Below are 22,565 nucleotides of genomic sequence, written 5' to 3' on the forward strand. Positions count from 1 at the left end.
CCAGTCTAGAGACTGGGGGATCCACCTTGGGACATTGAGCCCAACCCTTGACTACGTCAGAGGGGAATGGGTAACGTGTGTCATTAAGGCGCTTAGCAAAGCGCTTGTCCGGAAATGCTCTATGTTTCTGGACCGCGTCTCTGAAGTTAGAATGATCGAAAAACGCACTTCGTGTGCGTTTGGGAAACCTAAACTGGTGTTTCTCCTGCTGTGAAGCCGACTCCTCTATAGGTGGAGTTGGGGGGGAAAGATCTAACACCTGGTTGATGGATGCAATAAGGTCATTTACTATGGCATCCCCTTCAGGTGTATCCAGATTGAGAGCAACGTCAGGGTCAGAACCTTGAGCTGCGACGTCCGCCTCATCCTCCAGAGAGTCCTCAAGCTGGGACCCCGAGCAGCATGAGGAAGTCGGGGAAGATTCCCAGCGAGCCCGCTTAGCCGGTCTGGGACTGTGGTCCGTGCCGGAGTCCTCCACGTGAGACCTAGGGGCCACCCCGGGAGCACGCTGCGGCGCAGACCGGGAGGGGCCTGGAGGTGATGATCCAACAGTGCCCGGGGACTGTGTAAGGACCGGTCTGGACTGCAAGGCTTCTAGCAGCTTGGCAGACCATTTGTCCATAGACTGAGCCATGGATTGTGAAAGCGACTCAGAGAGTTTCTCAGCAAAAGCTGCAAACTCTGTCCCTGCAGCCTGGACAGGGTAAGCAGGAGGGTCTGCCTGAGCCGAGGGTCCCCCTAGTGCCCGAGGCTCCGGCTGAGCAAGTGCAACAGGTGCCGAGCATTGCTCACAGTGAGGGTAGGTGGAACCTGCAGGTAACATAGCCGCACAAGAGGTACAAGTTGCAAAATAACCCTTTGCCTTAGCGCCCTTGCTCCTTGTGGACGACATGCTGTTGTCTCCCAGGAGAGTGATCACTGAGGGTATATAGCCAAAAGCAAAACAACCCGGCCGAGCAGAGAAAATATATACAAATATATATATATATATATATATATATATATATATATATACTCCGGCCCTTAGGGGGACCAGCACCGGGTGACTGGTGTGGCTTACCGACCGCTCAAGCGGTGTGTGTGTCCACCAGATTCCCTGCCTAGGTCTCCCAGAGCTGTGATCCGTCCTTCAGCACTCGTACCTGAAAACCTCCACCAGCAGAATGTAGTAAAAAATGGCTGCAGGAGCTCTCAGGGGAGGAGGGAGCCGTGGGCGGCGACTAATAAAGTGCGGGAATCTGGTGCCCCACAGTGATCAGTGAGGGGGGGGAGGAAACCTAAAGTCTGCTCCAGCCCTCACTGCCGACGTCAAGTCGACCGTCCCGCCCTTACCCCTGACTGGCAGGCCCAGGGGCGGGAGATATGGTACTAGGCCGCAATGAAGCCGGGGACTAAATTTAATACCGCGGCCGAAAAACAGGCGCTGTCGGAGCGGAAGTCCCGGTCGTCACAAAAACCAGCCGCAGCTGCGGCGTCTGTGAGCCCAGCGGTCCATGCACTGTCCCCATGGGGACCCAGAGTACCTTTGGATGCAGGGCCTGTCCCTGATGTACCAATTCTCCGGTCCAGCAGATTCCCACAGGGGCTGCGGAGGGAGCCCGGTCCCAGTGAATGGATGACCGGTTAGGATCCCACTTCACCCAGAGCCTCTATGGGATGGTGAAGGAAAACAGCATGTGGCTCCAGCCTTTGTACCCGCAATGGGTACCTCAACCTTTAACAGCACCGCCGACTCAGTGGGGTGAGAAGGGAGCATGCCGGGGGCCCTGTGGGGGCCCACTTTTCTTCCAACCGATAAAAATCAGCAGCTGCTGCTGACTAAAATGGGAGCATGAGTGGATGTGTGCCTCCTTCCACACAAAGCATAAAACTGAGGAGCCCGTGAGGCATGGGAGGGTGTATAGGCAGAGGGGAGGGGTTACACTTTTGAGTGTAATACTTTGTGTGGCCTCCGGAGGCAGAAGCTATACACCCCAATTGTCTGGGTCTCCCAATGGAGCGACAAAGAAACGTATGTGTTACCTTATTGTCAATATGATGTAATACTTGACACATTTTGTTAATAAGTTTATGGTTTAAAGAAAAACTTATGTGTTTTTCACTGATGTCTAAAACAGGCCTAATATAAGTCTAATCCATTGTTTGTTTTTAAATATCCAAGTGGGTGTGGTCATCAAGTCCCCTCTATGAAAATCTTCAGGAAGACCACGCCCATTTGGATTACAGCGATATTTACATATTTATGGCAAGTAATAGGTCCTCTTTAAGTCTGGGAAAACCTCTTTAAGACATTTTATTTTTATATTTCAATAGTTTTTATTGAAAGTTTTTTTTTTAAATAACAAACATAAAAGATTGATAACCTGAAAGACATTTTATTTTTGGTACCTTATAGTCGGCTTCTGGAAGCTGAATGCCGGGGAACAGGTCACTGGTGATCCCATTAAACAGAGGAATGTCATGAGACAAAAATTTGGGCTCGTTTACATCCTTAATTGATCGCAATAGCTAAATGGAATAAAAAAAAAATAAATTATGACATCAAATAATATTGAAATTGAAGAATTCCAGTAAAAATAACCAGACACTTCAATAGGGGACAGCTCTATACAATCTGACAGTGTGAGACTGTGAAGGGACCCACCCTAATGACAGCTGTCCATTTATTCATACATTTCCAGGAGGGATAACAGAGGAATTAAACAATGTAGAGTTGTAAGAAACAAAGCTGAAGAATTGTTTAGTCATAGGGAATAAATGCGTTTATTGACACAGACATATCTCTGTTAGTAAGCACAGGAAAAACTTTGCACCGTTTGTTGTCTATAGCCTTGGCTGCAGAATGAGTTAACTGAGAATCCATCAGTGAGTTTGTTATGACGGTCTGTTGGGGAGTTTGTAACTCTTTTATCTCTTTTTCTGAGCTGATTTGATGTTTTCAGCCGATTTATGACAAGTTATCTTATGAAAGTTGATTGTGCAGGTAAGCAAAGAGTCGGTAATAGAAAAACAATGCTACATTTTGAATTACATTAAATTGCAAAGCTGATTTTTAGCCCAAAATACATGTATTTAAGTTAAAAATAAATACTGTCCTAAAAGGTGGACAACCCCTTTGAACCCAATGTTAAGAGACAATAGTTTTTACATTTTGCACTGATGAGAGCTAACAAGCCAGGAACAGTAATGTGCAGAAATTATTTGTAAGGCTAGGTTCACACTTCCGTTGTTTTGCATCAGTCACAATCCGACGCCTTGAGGAATTACGGTATCCTGCAAAATATTTTGCATGCAGGAATCCAGTTTTTCCCCATAGACTTCTATTAGTGACGGATTGAGACTGATGATGCTGCGTTGCATCCGTTGTTTTTTAACTGACCGCCAGGCGGGAGCAACGCAGCCTGTAATGTTCTTTGAGCAGCGCAATCCGTAGGATTTTGCTGCGCATGCTCTCTCTGGCTCCCTGCACCCGTAACCAGGATACACATCGGGTAACCAAGCAATGCGCTTTGGTTACTTACCCGATATTTACATTGGTTACGGCTGCAGGGAGCCAGCGCTAAGCGGTGTACGCTGGTAACCAAGATAAATGTCGGGTAACCAAGCAAAAAGTGCTTTGCTTATACCCGATATGTACCCTGGCTGTGCAGGGAGCCCGACACTTCCCCGCTCGGCTCCGCCCCCACCCGCACTCAGCATGTGTACACACACACACACACACACACACGCACACTCTCACACACTCACCTGTCCCCAGCCCCGCAGTCCCCGCGGTACTGACGTCCTCAGTGCCACGGCCCCGCTTGGCTCCACCCACCCCGAACTCCGCCCCCTCGCGCTCCGCCCCCCGCACACAACGGAGTCCGACAAAGAATTCAGTTCTTTGTCATCCGTTGTACAGCGCATCAGTCACATGCGTCAAGCAACGCATGTGACTGATGCAAAACAACAGAAATGTGAACTTAGCCTAAGCCTCTGTCTGTTATTCTGAAATGAAAAATCTCTCAAGTTTGTGATCACATTATTCAAATGCCTCTCGATAAGATGCTAATTCCACCCTTTATGAGATGTAAAGCGTCCAAGAAGCGAGTAAGAGTTCAGAACTTACAAGGATATCTTCATTCTCATCGGGGAATTTCAGCTTCAGATTCCCAGCAGCGATCAGCACGGCCTTCACTGCACGCATCCCATAATCATAGTGGAACTGGGACGAGAGCTGCTCCGAGCACAGCCGGTACGTCATTACGATCTTCACCGAGAGAGGTTTAGCATGCAGAAAACCGTAGGAATAAAGGGAGATCTCTGCAATCAGGGCGTAGTTGGGGACCATCATGGCGACTGTCCGAAAAAGAACCTGAAATGCAGAAAGCAGATGGGTCAATCAACAAATGAAACATAGGCATCACTGTAACGGAATTGGTATGCGATGTATTATATAAAAAAAAGAGATCATATATTTCTATATTTATTATGTAATATCACATGGAAGCAATTCAGATGCATAGATAGACAGGATCAGCACACGAGAGTGGGAACGACTGATAGAGCAAGAGGATCCCAGAGGTCCATTTACACCAGGAATGGACCTAGAGATGCAGAGACACCAAAGCAGACAGGTCCATTTACACTAAAAGGGTATTAATTAGCCCCTTCATGACTGAGGACGTAACGGTACATCCTAAATCATGAAGGGGTGATCACCGCCGGCTGTGGCGGGCAGTCGGCAGTGATCCTGCACATCTGCTGATTTGAACAGCAGCCATGTGTGCCTTGCAGGCGCATGTGGATCCATGATCCACCCGTGCCTGTTAACCTCTTAAATCGTGCTTTCAAAATGTGACAGCGCATGACCCTAACCCCCTCTTTCTTTCCCTGCTGCCTTATTTCCCCCTATTTTTTCTACTCTTTTTTCATTGTATTCTTCTGTGTAATTGCTGTGAGAATGCAACTTAATATCAAGTTATAGGAGACAAACGCCCTATGATTTCAATATACTATGTGGTACTATAGTTGCCACTCCCCATTTGGGTGAGGGGCAGATTGTATTTGTATTTGTGCATTCCCTGTTATTGTATTATTTCTATTTGATATGACTGTACAAGGATTTTGTTCTTTGTTTTTTCTTTAATAAAAGATTTTTGAAAAAAACATGACAGCGCAATTTAAGGCGCCTTTCCTTGCCACCATCGTAGCGCCCCGTGGCACGATCACAGGGAGCCGATGGTTGCAATGGCAGCGATGGCTCATGTGATGACTCCTGTCGCTATTATGACATAGTTCCTGTTACAGCCGGCCGAGTGGCGGCTCTCACAGGAACGCTGCATTTCTCCTGATCAGAGCGATGCAGCTCTGATCAGGAGAAATGGATCAGAGATCAGACTACTAATCTTTATAGTCCCCTAGGGGGACTAGTAAAAAAAAAAAAAAAAAGTTTTAGAAAAGTAAAAAAAAAAAACAACAAAAAAACCTAAAACTTCAAATCCCCCCATTGAAAGTTAACAAAAAATGAAAAATATACAATTATTTGGTATCGCCGCATTCAGAAACACCCGATCTATGAAAATATAAAATCAATTAATCTGATCAGTAAACGGTGTAGTGGCAAAAAAATTCCAAACGCCAAAATTACATTTTTCGATCGTCACAAATTTTGCACAAAATGCAATAACAGGCGATCAAAACGTAGCATCTGCGCAAAAATGGTACCGTTAACAAAACGTCAACTCGAGAAGTAAAAATTAAGCAATCACTGAGCCATAGATCCCGAAAAATAAGAATGCTACGGGTCGTGGAAAATGCCGCAAAAACTGCGGGACTTTTTTTGGACAAACATCTGAATTGGTGTCTATGAACTCATACCGACCAGAGGCATCACACCTCTTGGTGAATTTTACCATATAGTGAAAACGGTAAATAAAATACCCCTAAAACAATTGTGCAATCAGACTTTTTTTGCAATTTTTCCATGCTTGGAATTTTTTTGCCATTTTCCAGTACACCATATGGGAAAACTTAAAAGTGCAACTCATCCTGCAGAAAAACAAGCCCTCATATTGCAAGATTGACAGAAAAATAAAAAAGTTATGACTCTCAGAAGAAGGGGAGCAAAAAACGGATTTTTGTGTACACACCGTAAAATCGTTTTCTCTTAGCCATCATTGGGGGACACAGGACCATGGGTGTTATGCTGCCTATCCATAGGAGGACACTAAATAGATGCAAAAACATAGCTCCTCCTCTGCAGTATACACCCCCTGGCCGGGCCAGGCAACCTCAGTTTTAGTACACAAGCAGTAGGAGAAAAAAAAACAGTAAAAACATAAAATAAGACAACACAACCCAAGGACTAGGAACCAGTCCCAGACAGCCTGGAGCGCCTACTGAGAGAGGTGCTCTACTGCCGTTTGCAGAATTTTCCTACCCAGATTTGCCTCAGTTGAAACCTGGGTATGGACTCTGTAATGCTTTGAAAACATATGTAGGCTAGACCACGTCGCAGCCTTACACACCTGTTCCACTGAAGCCTGATGCCGAATGGACCACGAAGCGCCAACTGCTCGTGTGGAATGAGCCCGCAGCCCACTAGGAATGGGCTTGAGTTGCAAGCGGTAGACTTCCTGGATCGCAGAGCGAATCCAGCAAGCCAGAGTCGCCTTTGAAGCTGCCTGTCCCTTCTTAGGCCCCTCAGGAATGACGAACAAAGAGTCAGTTTTCCTAAAGGGGGCTGTCCTGGATATGTAATATCTGAGAGATCTGACGAGGTCTAACGAATGCAGAGACCTTTCCACCCTATGAACCGGGTGTGGACAAAAGGAAGGCAGAACAATGTCCTCGTTCAAATGAAAGGGGGTAAGAACCTTTGGAAGGAAATCCGAAAAGGGGCGCAGAACCACCTTGTCCTAGTGAAAGATCAGAAAAGGCTCGCGGCAAGAGAGTGCTGCTAGCTCCGAAACCCGTCTGATGGACGTAATTGCCGCCAGGAATGTTACCTTCCAGGACAGAAGAGCAAGGGAGGATTCCTTGAGGGGTTCAAAGGGAGACCTCTGGAGACCGTCCAGAACGAGATTGAGGTCCCATGGGTCCAGCGGCAGTTTGTACGGGGGAACTAGATGAGAAACACCCTGGAGGAAGGTCTTGACTTGCGGTTTTTGAGCCAGGCGGCATTGGTAGAAGATTGAGAGCGCTGAGACCTGCCCTTTAAGGGAACTGAGAGCCAACCGCGCTTGCAAGCCAGACTGTAGAAAGTCGAGAATTCTGGGGATGGCCAGAGGCATAGGCTGGACGTTAGTTTCCCTGCACCATGAAAGGAAGATTTTTCACGTATGGTGGTAAATGCGGGATGAAACAGGCTTTCGGGCGCTGATCATGGTGGAGATAACCGCGGGGGAGAATCCCGCTCTTGTTAATACCCAGGTCTCAATGGCCATGCCGTCAGCTTCAGAGCTCTGGAGTTCTGATGGGAAATGGGCCCTTGGGTCAGCAAGTCTGGGATGTCTGGAAGGCGCCACGGTGCGTCTGTGAGCATTTGTACTAATTCGGCGTACGAAGCGCGCCTGGGCCAGTCCGGTGCTATCAGTATCACCGGGACTCCCTCTGCCTTGATCTTCCTGATTTCCCGCGGCAGCAGGGGTAGAGGTGGAAATATGTAAGGCAGGCGGAATTGGTGCCAGGAGCAGACTAGAGCATCCGCGCCGATGGACTGCGGGTCGCGTGACCTGGCTATGAACGCGGGTACCTTTGCATTCAGCCTTGAGGCCATTAGGTCCACGTCTGGTGTGCCCCAGCGAGTGCAGATGTGTAGAAACACATCTGGGTGGAGAGACCATTCTCCGGCGGCCAGGCCTTGGCGACCTAGAAAGTCTGCTGCCCAGTTCTCTACCCCCGGTATGTGTACCGCTGATATCACTGATCCCGACGATTCGGCCCAGCTGAGGATCTTGTGGGCCTCGAGATAAGCAGCTTTGCTGTGGGTGCCCCCCTGCCGATTGATATAGGCTACAGCTGTCGCACTGTCCGATTGGACTCGAATCTGACGACCCGCTAGCAGAGGGCAGAACACTCTGAGCGCGAGGAAGATCGCGCGGAGTTCCAGGATGTTTATTGGTAGGAAAGACTCCTGCGGCGTCTAACGTCCTTGAGCAGTGTGGTGCCGGTACACTGCTCCCCAGCCTAGGAGGCTGGCGTCCGTGGTCAGGACCAGCCAGTTCACTGGGAGAAAAGATCTCCCCTTCGATAGGGATGAGGACCGAAGCCACCAGCAGAGTGCGTACCTGACTGAAGGCATCAGGTTTAGATGTCTGTCCAGGGAGAAGGGGCTCTTGTCCCAGGCCGCTGGAAGGGCTAGCTGCAGTGGGCGGAGGTGCAGTTGAACAAAGAGTACCGCTTCCATAGCTGCCACCATCCTGCCGAGCACTTTCATGCTGAATTGAATAGAGCGAGACGGAGGACGTAGAAGGCAGCGTACCGCTCGTTGAAGAGCAATCGCCTTGTCCTGAGGGAGAAGGATCAAGCCTCGACGGGTGTCCAGGGACATGCCCAGGAAGGTGATGGATCGTGATGGGATTGGGGATGATTTGTCCAGATTCACTAGCCACCCTAAGCGGGATAGGGTGTCCACAGTGATCTGTACGCTGGTTGAGCAGTCGCGGAAGGAGGGGGCCTTGATGAGGAGGTCGTCCAAGTAAGGGAGAATGACTACTCTCCTGGCGTGAAGGACGCTCATGGCGGCCGCCATGACTTTGGTGAAGACCATTGGTGCAGTGGCAAGGCCGAAGGGTAGAGCTACGAATTGAAAGTGGGAGTCCTGAACTGCGAAGCGGAGGAACTTTTGGTGATCTGGGGCGATGGGTATGTGCAGGTACGCGTCCTTGATATCTATGGAAGCGAGGAATTCCCCTCCGACCATGGATGCAATAATGGACCTTAGGGACTCCATTCTGAATCTCCGTACGTGCACATGTTTGTTTAGGTGTTTGAGGTCCAGGATGGGTCGAACTGACCCATCCTTTTTGGGGACCACAAAGAGGTTAGAATAAAAAACCCCGAACTTCTCGTCGTCTGGGACAGGTATTATCACTCCTGCTGTTTGGAGCGAGTGGATTGCTGAGAAAAAAGCTTTGCATCGTTTTCGAGTCTTTGGGGGGTTTGAGAGAAAGAACCGACTCGGGGGTCAGGTCCGAAATTCTGAGGTAACCGGAAGACACAAGGTCTCGCACCCATTTGTCGTCTGAGGCGGCAGCCCCATGTGATGAAAGAGCCGCAGTCGACCTCCTACAATGAGTGTGTCTTCTGGGGCGCCGAAGGAGTCATGAGGGGGGAAAACGTCGTGGCCGAGTCTCCCTAGTCCTGGACTGTTTCGGTCTAGGCTGCCATGACGAAGTGGGTTTCGGGGAGAGCTGAGAAAGTCGGTCCCTGCGTAGTCTGCGGCTGGTGGCGGGGACAGCACGGGATGTCGACCAACCAAATGAGTTCCGAAAGGAGCGGAACGAGGACTGTGGACGTCTGGTGAAGGACGTCCTGGACTTCAGCTGGGGGAGGGAGGTACTCTTTCCTCCCGTGGCGTCAGAAATGAGCTTGTCCAGACGTTCACCAAACAATCGGTCTGGAAAAAAGGGAAGGCCCGTGAGAGACTTCTTGGAGGCAGAGTCCGCTCGCCATTGTCAGAGCCAGAGATCTCTACGGATGGCTATGGTATTTGAGGCGGCAAACGCTGCGCAGGTAGCAGCATCAATGGAGGCCTGCATGAGGTACTCCGCCGCAGCGGCAATTTGAGCTGTTACCTCTGTGACGGTATAAGGGAACTGGGATTCTTCAAGCGAAGTGTTAAGGGATTCTGCCCAGACCGAGATCGCCTTTGTGACCCACACAGAGGCAAAGGAGGGCGAGAGGGAGGAACCCGCAGCCTTAAAGGCAGAGCGGGCGAGGTGCTCCACCTGTCTGTCTGTCGAGTCCTTGATGGAGGAACCATCGGGTAAAGACAGGAGCGTTTTTGTGGCAAGGCAGGAGACCGGGGGGTCGACCGAGGTCGGATCGGCCCAGCCCTTAGGGGCAGGTGAGGCAAAAGGGTACCGGGACTCCATGAGTTTACGGTTAGCAAAACGCCCGTCAGGCTTCTCCCTTTGCTTTGTGAGGATATCCTGAAACTCTGGGTGATCAGCGAAAACCTTTTGGGGTTTCCTTGCCCTCTTAAAGGAGACCACATGGTCAGTGGTAGTGGATGGGGGATCCTCCACTCGCAGAGTTTGGTTGATTGCTGCTATAAGGGAGTCTATTGCAGTTTGATCATCTGGGGAGGGTGAAACCAAGGAATCATCCTGGTACAAACAGCATTCTCCCTCCTCCAGCTCTTCAGAAGCCGTGGAGCGTGTGGGAGAGCCTGCCCCGTATGCTCCCGAGGGAGAGCCATGGGGGCATGAGAGAGTGCTGGAGACACCCGGCCGTGTGCTCTTTTCCTCATCCCTGCAACCGGTGAAGCATGGGCCCGGATTACCTCAGAAGAATCCTCCATAGGGGTATCCTCAGGCTGCGTTCCGTCCAGGGACCCAGAAGGGTGTGGAGGACGACATTGCATAGCCAGCACCAGGTTCTGTGACAGTTTTTCCATGGATTGGGACAGAAACTGTGCCCATTCCGGTGGGCTGGGAGCCCTAGGCTCTGGGCTGATGGTTGCGGCGGTGGTGGCAGGGGGGTCTTGGGCTATAGGGGCACAGGACACACAGAGAGAAGAGGTGTGTTTACGTGGTAGCTCAGCGTGGCAGGCAGTGCAGGCTGAATAATAGACTATGTGAGCCTTAGCACTCTTAGTACCCTTAGAGTTCTGCATGTTCCTAATAGGAGTATGCCAGGAGGGGGAGCAATGATCTGCAGAGCTACAAGTGAAGCAGTGGGAAGCAAGGATTGTATTTGCTACGGTGTACCTCACCAGAATCAGCCAATGGCCCTGCGTCCTCAGGAAGGAGTCTCTGTGGAGATCTTCGCGTGTATTTTCTGGGGGGAGGTATTTCTTATCGTGGCCCGCGGAGGGGCGGGGCTTAGCGCTAAAAGAGCGCCAAAAAGAAGTCAGTGTGCCCCCCTGCTGTCGGCAGTAAAAAACGGCGGGAAGGGAGCTTCTGTGACAGTTTTTCTCCCCCTCCCTCCAGTCAGCACACAGCTACCAGTAGATTATCTCTGCAGGATTCCCTGCAATCAGCAAGGGACTCCCCCTCCTCCAGCCAGCACGCAGCTAGAGGGAATAAACACTGAGTTTATGAGCCCTGGGAGCTCTCCCCCCGCCACCGTTAGATTATCTCTGCAGGATTCCCTGCAATCAGCAAGGGACTTTCCCCTCCTCCAGCCAGCTATGGTGGGAACTGTAAATTCAGCAGTCCTGGGAGCCTTCCCTGCACCATCTTTCTCCCTTTGTCTGGGAAACCAGTCAGGGGGATCTCACCTTAACACTGCCTCAGTCCAGGCAGTGGAAATAGCAGCTTGCTGTGTCCGGCCACACAGGTGCAATGTATCAACTCAGAGCCTGCAAAGAGGGGCTGAGGAATTGTGCCTCTGCCCTGGGCTCTGGAAAATCGGTGTCTGTGGGACCCGTCGTCCAGTAAAAGGCAGCCCAGGATCCAGCGTCGCAGGAGGGGGTACGTGGAGGCAATACTCCGCGTTCCCGCCCGTTGATGGTATTGGGAGATCGGTCCCTAAGGGAAACCGTCGCCCTCAAAAAATAACAAAACCTTGAAAGGATGTGCCTCCTACAGACACTAAGCTAAAACTGAGGTTGCGTGGCCCGGCCAGGGGGTGTATACTGCAGAGGAGGAGCTAATGCTTTTTGCATCTACTTCGTGTCCTCCTATGGATAGGCAGCATAACACCCATGGTCCTGTGTCCCTCAATGAGGTGTCAGAGAAATCTTCCTTTTCTGCTCATTCACAATTTGTGAAGAATCAGCTGATTAAGCTTGAAGGCTGTGGGAATAATGTTTTTGGATGAATGAGACCAAAGTAGAGCTTTTTAGAAAATTCAGAAGGGTTCACAAACTTTCAAGCACCAGTGTAGATGTTAATTACACCCTGATATAACAGTCGGTAGCCAAGATGTTGTTAAGGATAGTCTTGCCATGATCGCCGGATAGATTTGTGAAAAGTTTAAAAATGATATCGCCGTCACTCAGTGTCGGTGGTGACGGGGATGTATTAGGAAGACCACAGTTTAGCTCCGGGACTTTTACCTTGAGGTTATCCGGCAGCTCAGAGCGTCCGGCGTATCCGGGGTTCATGGTAATGGCTACAAAGCAGTTTGGGTTCAGCTTCAGTTCTGTCCCCTCGAAGTTGAACATGTCCATCTTCATCTGGATGGCTCTCTGGATGCAGAGGATTTGTTGGGCCACCACGGACAACACCTCAAGCTCAATACGGTTAAACTCGTCAAAACATGCCCATGCTCCCGATGACGCCAGCCCTTTGAAAAACTACAAAAAAATCCATTGAATCGAGTCGCCCGAACATCAATTACAATCAGAAAATTCATTGTGTGTAATGCACAGCTCTATATTGTGTATACCTTTGACATTGCTATGTAGTCCAAACCATCAGAGCAGTTAAAAACCACACACTGCACGGCCAGCGCCTTGGCCAAATCTTTAGTGGTCTCGGTTTTTCCCGTGCCCGCCGGACCTTCTGGAGCGCCCCCCAGATTTAGATAAAAAGCACCGATCTACCGATAAAACATGAGATGGAACAGGTATGAAATGGTGAGAACTTCTTAATAAATGTCATAGTATTTTTGTTTCTTGGCGATCTTTTTGGCTTCTGTATGATACCAAGTATGAGCCATCATCGCATACCAGAGTCCGATAGCACCTGTCAGTGAGCGGAGTAATGACCAGGCGAGGAGAGTTGCCCAGGTACTCGTAGGCGTACTTCACGTTGCAGTTTATGATCCGCACTCTCGCATTCGCATTCTCCCAGTAATACCGCAGCTGGGCGAGCCACTGGAAATCTGTTTCATGGGAAACACCTGAGGAAAGAACGAAAATATAGTCAACTTCTGAACATTGCAGAATCACAAGTCACAATCTCTAAAGTGAAGGCAAAAAAGAAAAGCACATACACTATAGGACAAAACTCAACCACTAAATTATGTGTTTTCATTCTGTTTATTGCCCCAGTGTATAACATCCCCCTCGTCCCAGTATATAACATCTGACCCCTCGTCCCCGGTGTATAACATCCGGCCTCTCGTCCCAGTATATAACATCCAGCCCCTCATCCCCAAAATATAACATCTGGCCCCTCGTCTCCGGTGTATAACATCCGGTCCCTTGCCCCAGGTGTATAACATCTGGCCCCTCATCCCCAGTGGATAACATCCAGCCCCTCGTCTTTGGTGCATAACATCTAGCCCCTTGTCCCCAGTGGATAACATCCAGCCCCTCGTCTTTGGTGCATAACATCTAGCCCCTTGTCCCCAGTGGATAACATCCAGCCCCTCGTCTTTGGTGCATAACATCTAGCCCCTTGTCCCCAGTGGATAACATCCAGCCCCTCGTCCCCGGTATATAACATCTAGCCCCTTGTCCCCAGTGGATAACATCCAGCCCCTCGTCTTTGGTGCATAACATCTAGCCCCTTGTCCCCAGTGGATAACATCCAGCCCCTCGTCTTTGGTGCATAACATCTAGCCCCTTGTCCCCAGTGGATAACATCCAGCCCCTCGTCTTTGGTGCATAACATCTAGCCCCTTGTCCCCAGTGGATAACATCCAGCCCTCGTCTTTGGTGCATAACATCAGGCCCCTCGTCCCCAGTGTATAACATCTGGCCCCTCGTCCCCAGTGTATAACATCTTTCCCCTCGTCCCCAGTGTATAACATCCGGTCCCTTGCCCCAGGTTTATAACATCTGGCCCCCCCCTGCTGTCAGCCATTGCTAACATGTGACAGAGTGGTCAGTGGTGCAGAGGTCACGGATACCAGCGTGGTCCTGAAATAGAAACCACCTGCGTAACAAGTCCATTCCTGACATTTCTTCCTCCTGAATCTTCCCAATCACCTGTGACTGATATTACTGCGATATGAAAGGAACCGCAGCAACTCAGCCATAAAGGTGAGACCCCGTAATGTTACAGAGCGGGGGGCCGAGTGCTGAGGAGCAGAGGGCAGAAAAGTCACCACCGCTCTGCTGACCCCATAACTGCAGAGCCCAGACCTCCTCTAGTAACATCAGCACAAATACTGCACTGCATGGATGAACAGCTACAGTCATACATCATCAAGCACAATGCCGAGCCGTACATCACCAAGCACAATGCCGAGCCGTACATCACCAAGCACAATGCTGAGCCGTACATCACCAAGCACAATGCCGAGCCATACATCACCAAGCACAATGCCGAGCCGTACATCACCAAGCACAATGCCGAGCCGTACATCCCCAAGCACAATGCCGAGCCGTACATCACCAAGCACAATGCCGAGCCGTACATCACCAAGCACAATGCCGAGCCGTACATCACCAAGCACAATGCTGAGCCGTACATCACCAAGCACAATGCCGAGCCGTACATCACCAAGCACAATGCCGAGCCGTACATCACCAAGCACAATGCTGAGCCGTACATCACCAAGCACAATGCTGAACCGTACATCATCAAGCACAATGCCGAGCCGTACATCACCAAGCGCAATGCCGAGCCGTACATCACCAAGCACAATGCCGAGCCGTACATCACCAAGCACAATGCCGAGCCGTACATCACCAAGCACAATGCCGAGCCGTACATCACCAAGCACAATGCCGAGCCGTACATCACCAAGCACAATGCCGAGCCGTACATCACCAAGCACAATGCCGAGCCGTACATCACCAAGCACAATGCCGAGCCGTACATCACCAAGCACAATGCCGAGCCGTACATCACCAAGCACAATGCCGAGCCGTACATCACCAAGCACAATGCCGAGCCGTACATCACCAAGCACAATGCCGAGCCGTACATCACCAAGCACAATGCCGAGCCGTACATCACCAATCACAATGCCGAGCCGTACATCACCAATCACAATGCCGAGCCGTACATCACCAAGCACAATGCCGAGCCGTACATCACCAAGCACAATGCCGAGCCGTACATCACCAAGCACAATGCCGAGCCGTACATCACCAAGCACAATGCCGAGCCGTACATCACCAAGCACAATGCCGAGCCGTACATCACCAAGCACAATGCCGAGCCGTACATCACCAAGCACAATGCCGAGCCGTACATCACCAATCACAATGCCGAGCCGTACATCACCAAGCACAATGCCGAGCCGTACATCACCAAGCACAATGCCGAGCCGTACATCACCAAGCACAATGCCGAGCCGTACATCACCAAGCACAATGCCGAGCCGTACATCACCAAGCACAATGCCGAGCCGTACATCACCAATCACAATGCCGAGCCGTACATCACCAAGCACAATGCCGAGCCGTACATCACCAATCACAATGCCGAGCCGTACATCACCAAGCACAATGCCGAGCCGTACATCACCAATCACAATGCCGAGCCGTACATCACCAAGCACAATGCCGAGCCGTACATCACCAATCACAATGCCGAGCCGTACATCACCAATCACAATGCCGAGCCGTACATCACCAAGCACAATGCCGAGCCGTACATCACCAAGCACAATGCCGAGCCGTACATCACCAATCACAATGCCGAGCCGTACATCACCAAGCACAATGCCGAGCCGTACATCACCAATCACAATGCCGAGCCGTACATCACCAAGCACAATGCCGAGCCGTACATCACCAAGCACAATGCCGAGCCGTACATCACCAAGCACAATGCCGAGCCGTACATCACCAAGCACAATGCTGAGCCGTATATCCCCAAGCACAATGCTGAGCCGTACATCACCAAGCACAATGCCGAACCGTACATCACCAAGCACAATGCCGACCCATACATCACCAATCACAATGCCGAGCCTTACATCACCAAGCACAATGCCGAGCCGTACATCACCAAGCACAATACCGAGTTGTACATCACCAATCACAATGCCGAGCCATACATCACCAAGCACAATGCCGAGCCGTACATCACCAAGCACAATGCCGAGCCGTACATCACCAATCACAATGCCGAGCCGTACATCACCAAGCACAATGCCGAGCCGTACATCACCAAGCACAATGCCGAGCCGTACATCACCAAGCACAATGCTGAGCCGTACATCCCCAAGCACAATGCTGAGCCGTACATCACCAAGCACAATGCTGAACCGTACATCACCAAGCACAATGCTGAGCCGTACATCACCAAGCACAATGCCGAACCGTACATCCCCAAGCACAATGCTGAGCCGTACATCACCAAGCACAATGCCGAGCCGTACATCCCCAAGCACAATGCTGAGCCATACATCACCAAGCACAATGCTGAACCGTACATCACCAAGCACAATGACGAGCCGTACATCACCAAGCACAATGCCGAGCGTCGGATGGAGCGGTGTTAAACTGCTACCAGAACACGGTAAGGCTATGTGCACACGTTGCAGACAATCTGCATGTTCTGGCAAGAAAAACGCTGCTGCAAAAACATGTGTTTTTTCCGTGATTTGCCATGGGGTTTTTTGCAGCAAATTGCTGAGTTTTTTAATGCATTTTTTAATGTGTTTTTTTCATTACTTTTAAGAGTGAAAAACAAAGGGGGGAAAAAAACGCAGAAAGAACTGACACGCTACAGATTTTTTCTGCAGCAAAATCTGCAAGGAAAAAAATCCTGAATGTGTGCACAACAGTTCAGGATTCTCATTGACTTTGCTGGCATAAGGATTTCCTTGCAGAATTGTGAAAATCTTCAAGAAAAAAGGAGTAAAAACGCAGCATGTGCACACAGCCTGAGTGGTTATAGCTGAAAGTCTGGCTATAGAATGGGAGAGGACAACCTGTAGCTGTAATGTGGAGGTGTCCATACAGTGTATTGGAAACGTTCATGTTTGCACAAACCTGTTTCTATCATTTCCATCACCACGTCCCGCGCGTGCACATCGATGGTGACAAGCGCTCCCAATGTGGTGCGCGTCTGCTTGGACAATTTGCCTCGCACAAGCTCCACAATGTCATTGAGCTGAAGCTGCAGCTTCTCATAGTAGTTTTTCAGGCCCTAAAAGGGTGTAACGGTAAAATAATTTACAGAAATAGAACAAACAAATTACAAGAGAGCGTTTATAGCTGAAACACATCAAAATGATAAACCTGGACCGTCCACTGAGAACTGCAGAACACGCACTCACTTTGCATGCACACAGGATATTTACAACGTATCTTTCTAAGGCTAGGTCCACATTTCCGTTGTTTTGCATCAGTCACATGCGTTGTACAACGAATGACAATAATGGAATTAGAAAGCGGATTACGTTGTAAAACGAGAGCGAGAGAACGATCAGCTGATCATTGACAGTAGCCGGCTGCCGGGTGATCCGCTGATCGTTCACAGTAGCCGGCTGCCGGGTGATCAGCTGATCGTTCACAGTAGCCGGCTGCCGGGTGATCCGCTGATCATTCACAGTAGCCGGCTGCCGGGTGATCAGCTGATCGTTCACAATAGCCGGCTGATCAGCTGATCGTTCACAGTAGCCGGCTGCCGGGAGATCAGCTGATCGTTCACAATAGCCGGCTGCCGGGTGATCCGCTGATCGTTCACAGTAGCCGGCTGCCGCGTGATCAGCTGATCGTTCACAATAGCCGGCTGCCGGGTGATCCGCTGATCGTTCACAATAGCCGGCTGCCGGGTGATCAGCTGATCGTTCACAATAGCCGGCTGCCGGGTGCTCAGCTGATCGTTCACAATAGCCGGCTGCCGGGAGATCAGCTGATCGTTCACAATAGCCGGCTGCCGGGTGATCAGCTGATCGTTCACAATAGCCGGCTGCCGGGTGATCAGCTGATCGTTCACAATAGCCGGCTGCCGGGTGATCAGCTGATCGTTCACAATAGCCGGCTGCCGGGTGATCAGCTGATCATTCACAATAGCCGGCTGCCGGGTGCTCAGCTGATCGTTCACAATAGCCGGCTGCCGGGTGATCCGCTGATCGTTCACAATAGCCGGCTGCCGGGTGATCAGCTGATCATTCACAATAGCCGGCTGCCGGGTGATCAGCTGATCGTTCACAGTAGCCGGCTGCCGGGTGATCCGCTGATAGTTCGGCCGCCAAGAGAGAGAATGCGCAGCGGAATCCTAAGGATTCCACTGCTCAAAAAACATTACACTCTGCGTTCCTGCCGCTCGACGTCAGTCGTTCCACGACTGATCAGTCAGGTGGAGGATGCAACGCAAGTCATCAGTCACAATCTGCCGCTCATACAAGTATATGGGAGACAACAGAATCCGCCAGACGGATTGTGTTGTTTATCAGAACGGCGGATTGTGACTGATCATAAACAATGGAAATGTGAACCTAGCCTAATAGTTAGATGCCTGGATTCCACATAAAGCTCCAGATACCCAGAAAATCACATAAACATATAAACTACAAAATGATGTCCCTCTGCAGCAATCGGCAGGTAAAGCCCAATATATATAAATTCATTTTATACAGGTGCAACACTTCAAATATATACTGATGGGGAATGTAGATATTGAGCCCCAATGGGGACAGTGATCATCACATCTGTAAAGCGCTGTGGAATACATTAATAGCGCTATATAAGCGAGTAAAAATAATAACAGAAATATGGGAGGAGGCAAAATTCCATACAATGTCCTCCCTTAGTGCAAATCGATTTGCAGGACTCTGGTCAGCCGGCCATAATGAGTATTCAATGACTGCTGGACACGATTCCTACCTGCCGGCATCTCCTGCTCTTCTGTTGATTACCCGGGCTGGCATGGTGTCACTGTTGCGGCATGTTGCACTAACGACGTTGCAAGTGGCTGGCTAATCAAAAGACGAGAGAGGGATGCAGGTGTGGCACTCCTGCAGGTGCCACAGGGTACTACATCTAACCCCAGATTCCAGGAAGACCAGTGCCACTAAACACCACAACACACACAATCCTCGCCCCTTTTCCCCAGACTGGATACATGCTAGAGACGGAACTGATGGATGGCCACATATTGGTCATGACGCATCCAATCCACTAATTAGAAACCCGGGAGGAGGAGGGGCTAGTCAGTGAAGTGAGGGGAGACGGACATCTTGTCAGACGGACGTTAGTTAGATGCTGAGTCAGCAAGACGTTAAGTCAGAAGTCAGTACACAGGCGGAGAGTGTAAAGTGACTGGTTGAGTAAAAGGAGTACGGTTGCCAGGGAAAGTACAGTGCGGGTACTCACAGGACCGAGCATCGGCGGGGTGCAGAGCCCTAGTTCAGGAAGACGCTTCAATCTCACCTGATAAATCTGCCCGGTGAGGGGACCATCAAGGATCTTACAGACACTAGTGTCCGAGGCACAGCAGCAAAAAGGTAACCTGGGAAGGGGGATAAAGGTCCGACCCAAGCTGCCTGCCATACGGGCCAAGACTGTGACAACAGGAGGGGACTCCAAAAACGCTTCAGGCCACGGGGACCCACCAACTACAGACGGGTGCAAGGAAGTGAAGGTCACCAGGTCACTACACCGGCACTGGGACAAAGGGAATACCGGATTGGTAGAGACCAGCACCAGCCGGGCTGCAGCAACTCCAAACCAGTGAGTAAAGCACAAGTTAAACCACAGCCCCTGTGTTGTCTGATCTTCCTATATGATTGCATCACAATACTACAACCACCATCATCCTCCCCTGGGGCCTAGCTCTACTTGCGGAGAGCCATAATATCCAACCTGCCCAACACCATCAGCCCCAACAGAGAGAGACTTCATACGCATAGCCGCATACCGCAAGTGGCGTCATGAAAAACACTTTATTTTTATTTTTCCCTTTGTACAAAAAAGGGAATTTTGTTTACTTACCGTAAATTCCTTTTCTTCTAGCTCCTATTGGGAGACCCAGACAATTGGGTGTATAGCTTCTGCCTCTGGAGGCCACACAAAGTATTACACTTTAAAAAGTGTAACCCCTCCCCTCTGCCTATACACCCTCCCGTGGACCACGGGCTCCTCAGTTTTGGTGCAAAAGCAGGAAGGAGGAAACTTATAAATTGGTCTAGGGTAAATTCAATCCGAAGGATGTTCGGAGAACTGAAGACCATGAACCAAAAGAACAATTCAACATGAACAACATGTGTACACAAAAGAACAACCAGCCCGAAGGGAACAGGGGCGGGTGCTGGGTCTCCCAATAGGAGCTAGAAGAAAAGGAATTTACGGTAAGTAAACAAAATTCCCTTTTTCTTTGTCGCTCCATTGGGAGACCCAGACAATTGGGACGTCCAAGAGCAGTCCCTGGGTGGGTAAAAGAATACCTCGATAAAAAGAGCCGAAAACGGCCCCCTCTTACAGGTGGGCAACCGCCGCCTGAAGGACTCGCCTACCTAGACTGGCGTCTGCCGAAGCATAGGTATGCACTTGATAGTGTTTCGTGAAAGTGTGCAGACTAGACCACGTAGCTGCCTGACACACCTGCTGAGCCGTAGCCCGGTGCCGCAAAGCCCAGGACGCACCCACGGCTCTGGTAGAATGGGCTTTCAGCCCTGAAGGGAGCGGAAGCCCGGAAGAACGGTAGGCCTCGAGAATCGGTTCCTTGATCCACCGAGCCAAGGTTGACTTGGAGGCCTGAGAGCCCTTACGCTGGCCAGCAACAAGGACAAAGAGCGCATCTGAACGGCGCAAGGGCGCCGTGCGAGACACGTAGAACCGGAGTGCTCTCACTAGATCCAAAGAGTGCAAATCCTTTTCACACTGGTGAATTGGATTAGGGCAAAAGGAAGGCAAGGAGATATCCTGATTGAGATGAAAAGGGGATACCACCTTAGGGAGAAATTCCGGGACAGGACGCAGAACCACCTTATCCTGGTGAAAAACCAGGAAGGGGGCTTTGCATGACAGCGCTGCTAGCTCAGACACTCTCCGAAGTGATGTGACTGCCACTAGGAAGGCCACCTTCTGCGAAAGACGTGAGAGAGAGACATCCCGCAGCGGCTCGAAAGGTGGTTTTTGAAGAGCCGTCAGAACCCTGTTAAGATCCCAGGGTTCCAGCGGACGTTTGTAAGGTGGGACCATGTGGCAAACCCCCTGCAGGAACGTGCGGACCTGCGGAAGCCTGGCTAGACGCTTTTGAAAAAACACGGAGAGCGCCGATACTTGGCCCTTGAGAGAGCCGAGGGACAAACCCTTGTCCATTCCAGATTGAAGGAATGAAAGAAAAGTGGGTAAGGCAAACGGCCATGGAGAAAAACCGTTATCAGCGCACCATGATAGGAAGATTTGCCAAGACCTGTAATAGATTTTGGCGGACGTTGGCTTCCTCGCTTGTCTCATGGTGGCAATGACATCCTGAGATAACCCTGAAGACGCTAGGAGCCAGGACTCAATGGCCACACAGTCAGGTTGAGGGCCACAGAATTCAGATGGAAAAACGGGCCTTGTGACAGCAAGTCTGGGCGGTCTGGAAGTGCCCACGGTTGACCCACCGTGAGATGCCACAGATCCGGATACCACGACCGCCTCGGCCAGTCTGGAGCGACGAGAATGGCGCGACGGCAGTCGGACCTGATCTTGCATAGTACTCTGGGCAGCATCGCCAGAGGGGGAAACACATAAGGCAGTCGAAACTGCGACCAATCCTGGACTAACGCGTCCGCCGCCAGAGCTCTGTGATCCTGAGACCGTGCCATGAAGGCCGGGACCTTGTTGTTGTGTCGTGACGCCATGAGATCGACGTCCGGCGTTCCCCAGCGGCGACAGATCTCTCGAAACACGTCTGGGTGCAGAGACCATTCCCCCGCGTCCATGCCCTGACGACTGAGAAAATCTGCTTCCCAGTTTTCTACGCCCGGGATGTGAACTGCGGAGATGGTGGAGCCTGTGGCTTCCACCCACTGCAGAATCCGCCGGACTTCCTGGAAGGCTTGACGACTGCGAGTGCCGCCTTGGTGGTTGATGTAGGCGACGGCAGTGGCGTTGTCCGACTGTATTCGGATCTGCCTGCCCTCCAGCCACCGATGGAAAGCCAATAGGGCTAGATATACTGCCCTTATCTCCAGGATATTGATCTGAAGGGACGATTCTATCGGAGTCCAGGTTCCTTGAGCCCTGTGGTGGAGAAAAACCGCTCCCCAATCTGACAGGCTCGCGTCCGTGGTGACCACGGCCCAGGTTGGGGGTAGGAAGGATTTTCCCCGCGACAGAGATGTAGGTAGCAGCCACCACTGAAGTGATGTTTTGGTTGCAAGGGAAAGAGAGACGTTCTTGTCGAGGGAAGCCGCACTCTTGTCCCATTTGCGGAGAATGTCCCATTGGAGTGGCCGTAGATGGAATTGCGCGAACGGCACCGCCTCTATAGCTGCCACCATCTTCCCCAGGAAGTGCATGAGGCGCCTTAAGGGGTGTGACTGACTCCGAAGAAGTGATTGCACCCCTGCCTGCAGAGAAAGCTGTTTGTCGCTCGGTAGCCTGACTAACGCTTGCTGGGTATGAA

At 50.7% G+C, this 22,565-nt stretch overlaps 1 protein-coding gene across 1 annotated transcript in view; it reads right to left on the minus strand.

Moving 5' to 3' along the window:
• DNAH12 (dynein axonemal heavy chain 12) overlaps positions 1–22,565 on the minus strand; it is a 331,588-nt gene that overhangs the window by 178,542 nt on the left and 130,481 nt on the right. Inside the window, exons 24-29 of the mRNA XM_075321326.1 lie at positions 16,994–17,150; positions 12,824–12,996; positions 12,541–12,693; positions 12,209–12,448; positions 4,109–4,354; positions 2,389–2,508 (exon numbers count right to left, since the gene is read on the minus strand). Of these exons, the coding sequence (XP_075177441.1) occupies positions 2,389–2,508; positions 4,109–4,354; positions 12,209–12,448; positions 12,541–12,693; positions 12,824–12,996; positions 16,994–17,150 (1,089 nt within the window). The remainder of the gene's footprint in view (positions 1–2,388; positions 2,509–4,108; positions 4,355–12,208; positions 12,449–12,540; positions 12,694–12,823; positions 12,997–16,993; positions 17,151–22,565) is intronic.

Source organism: Anomaloglossus baeobatrachus, chromosome 8, assembly GCF_048569485.1.
Source record: "Anomaloglossus baeobatrachus isolate aAnoBae1 chromosome 8, aAnoBae1.hap1, whole genome shotgun sequence".
Taxonomy (NCBI): Eukaryota; Metazoa; Chordata; class Amphibia; order Anura; family Aromobatidae; genus Anomaloglossus; species Anomaloglossus baeobatrachus.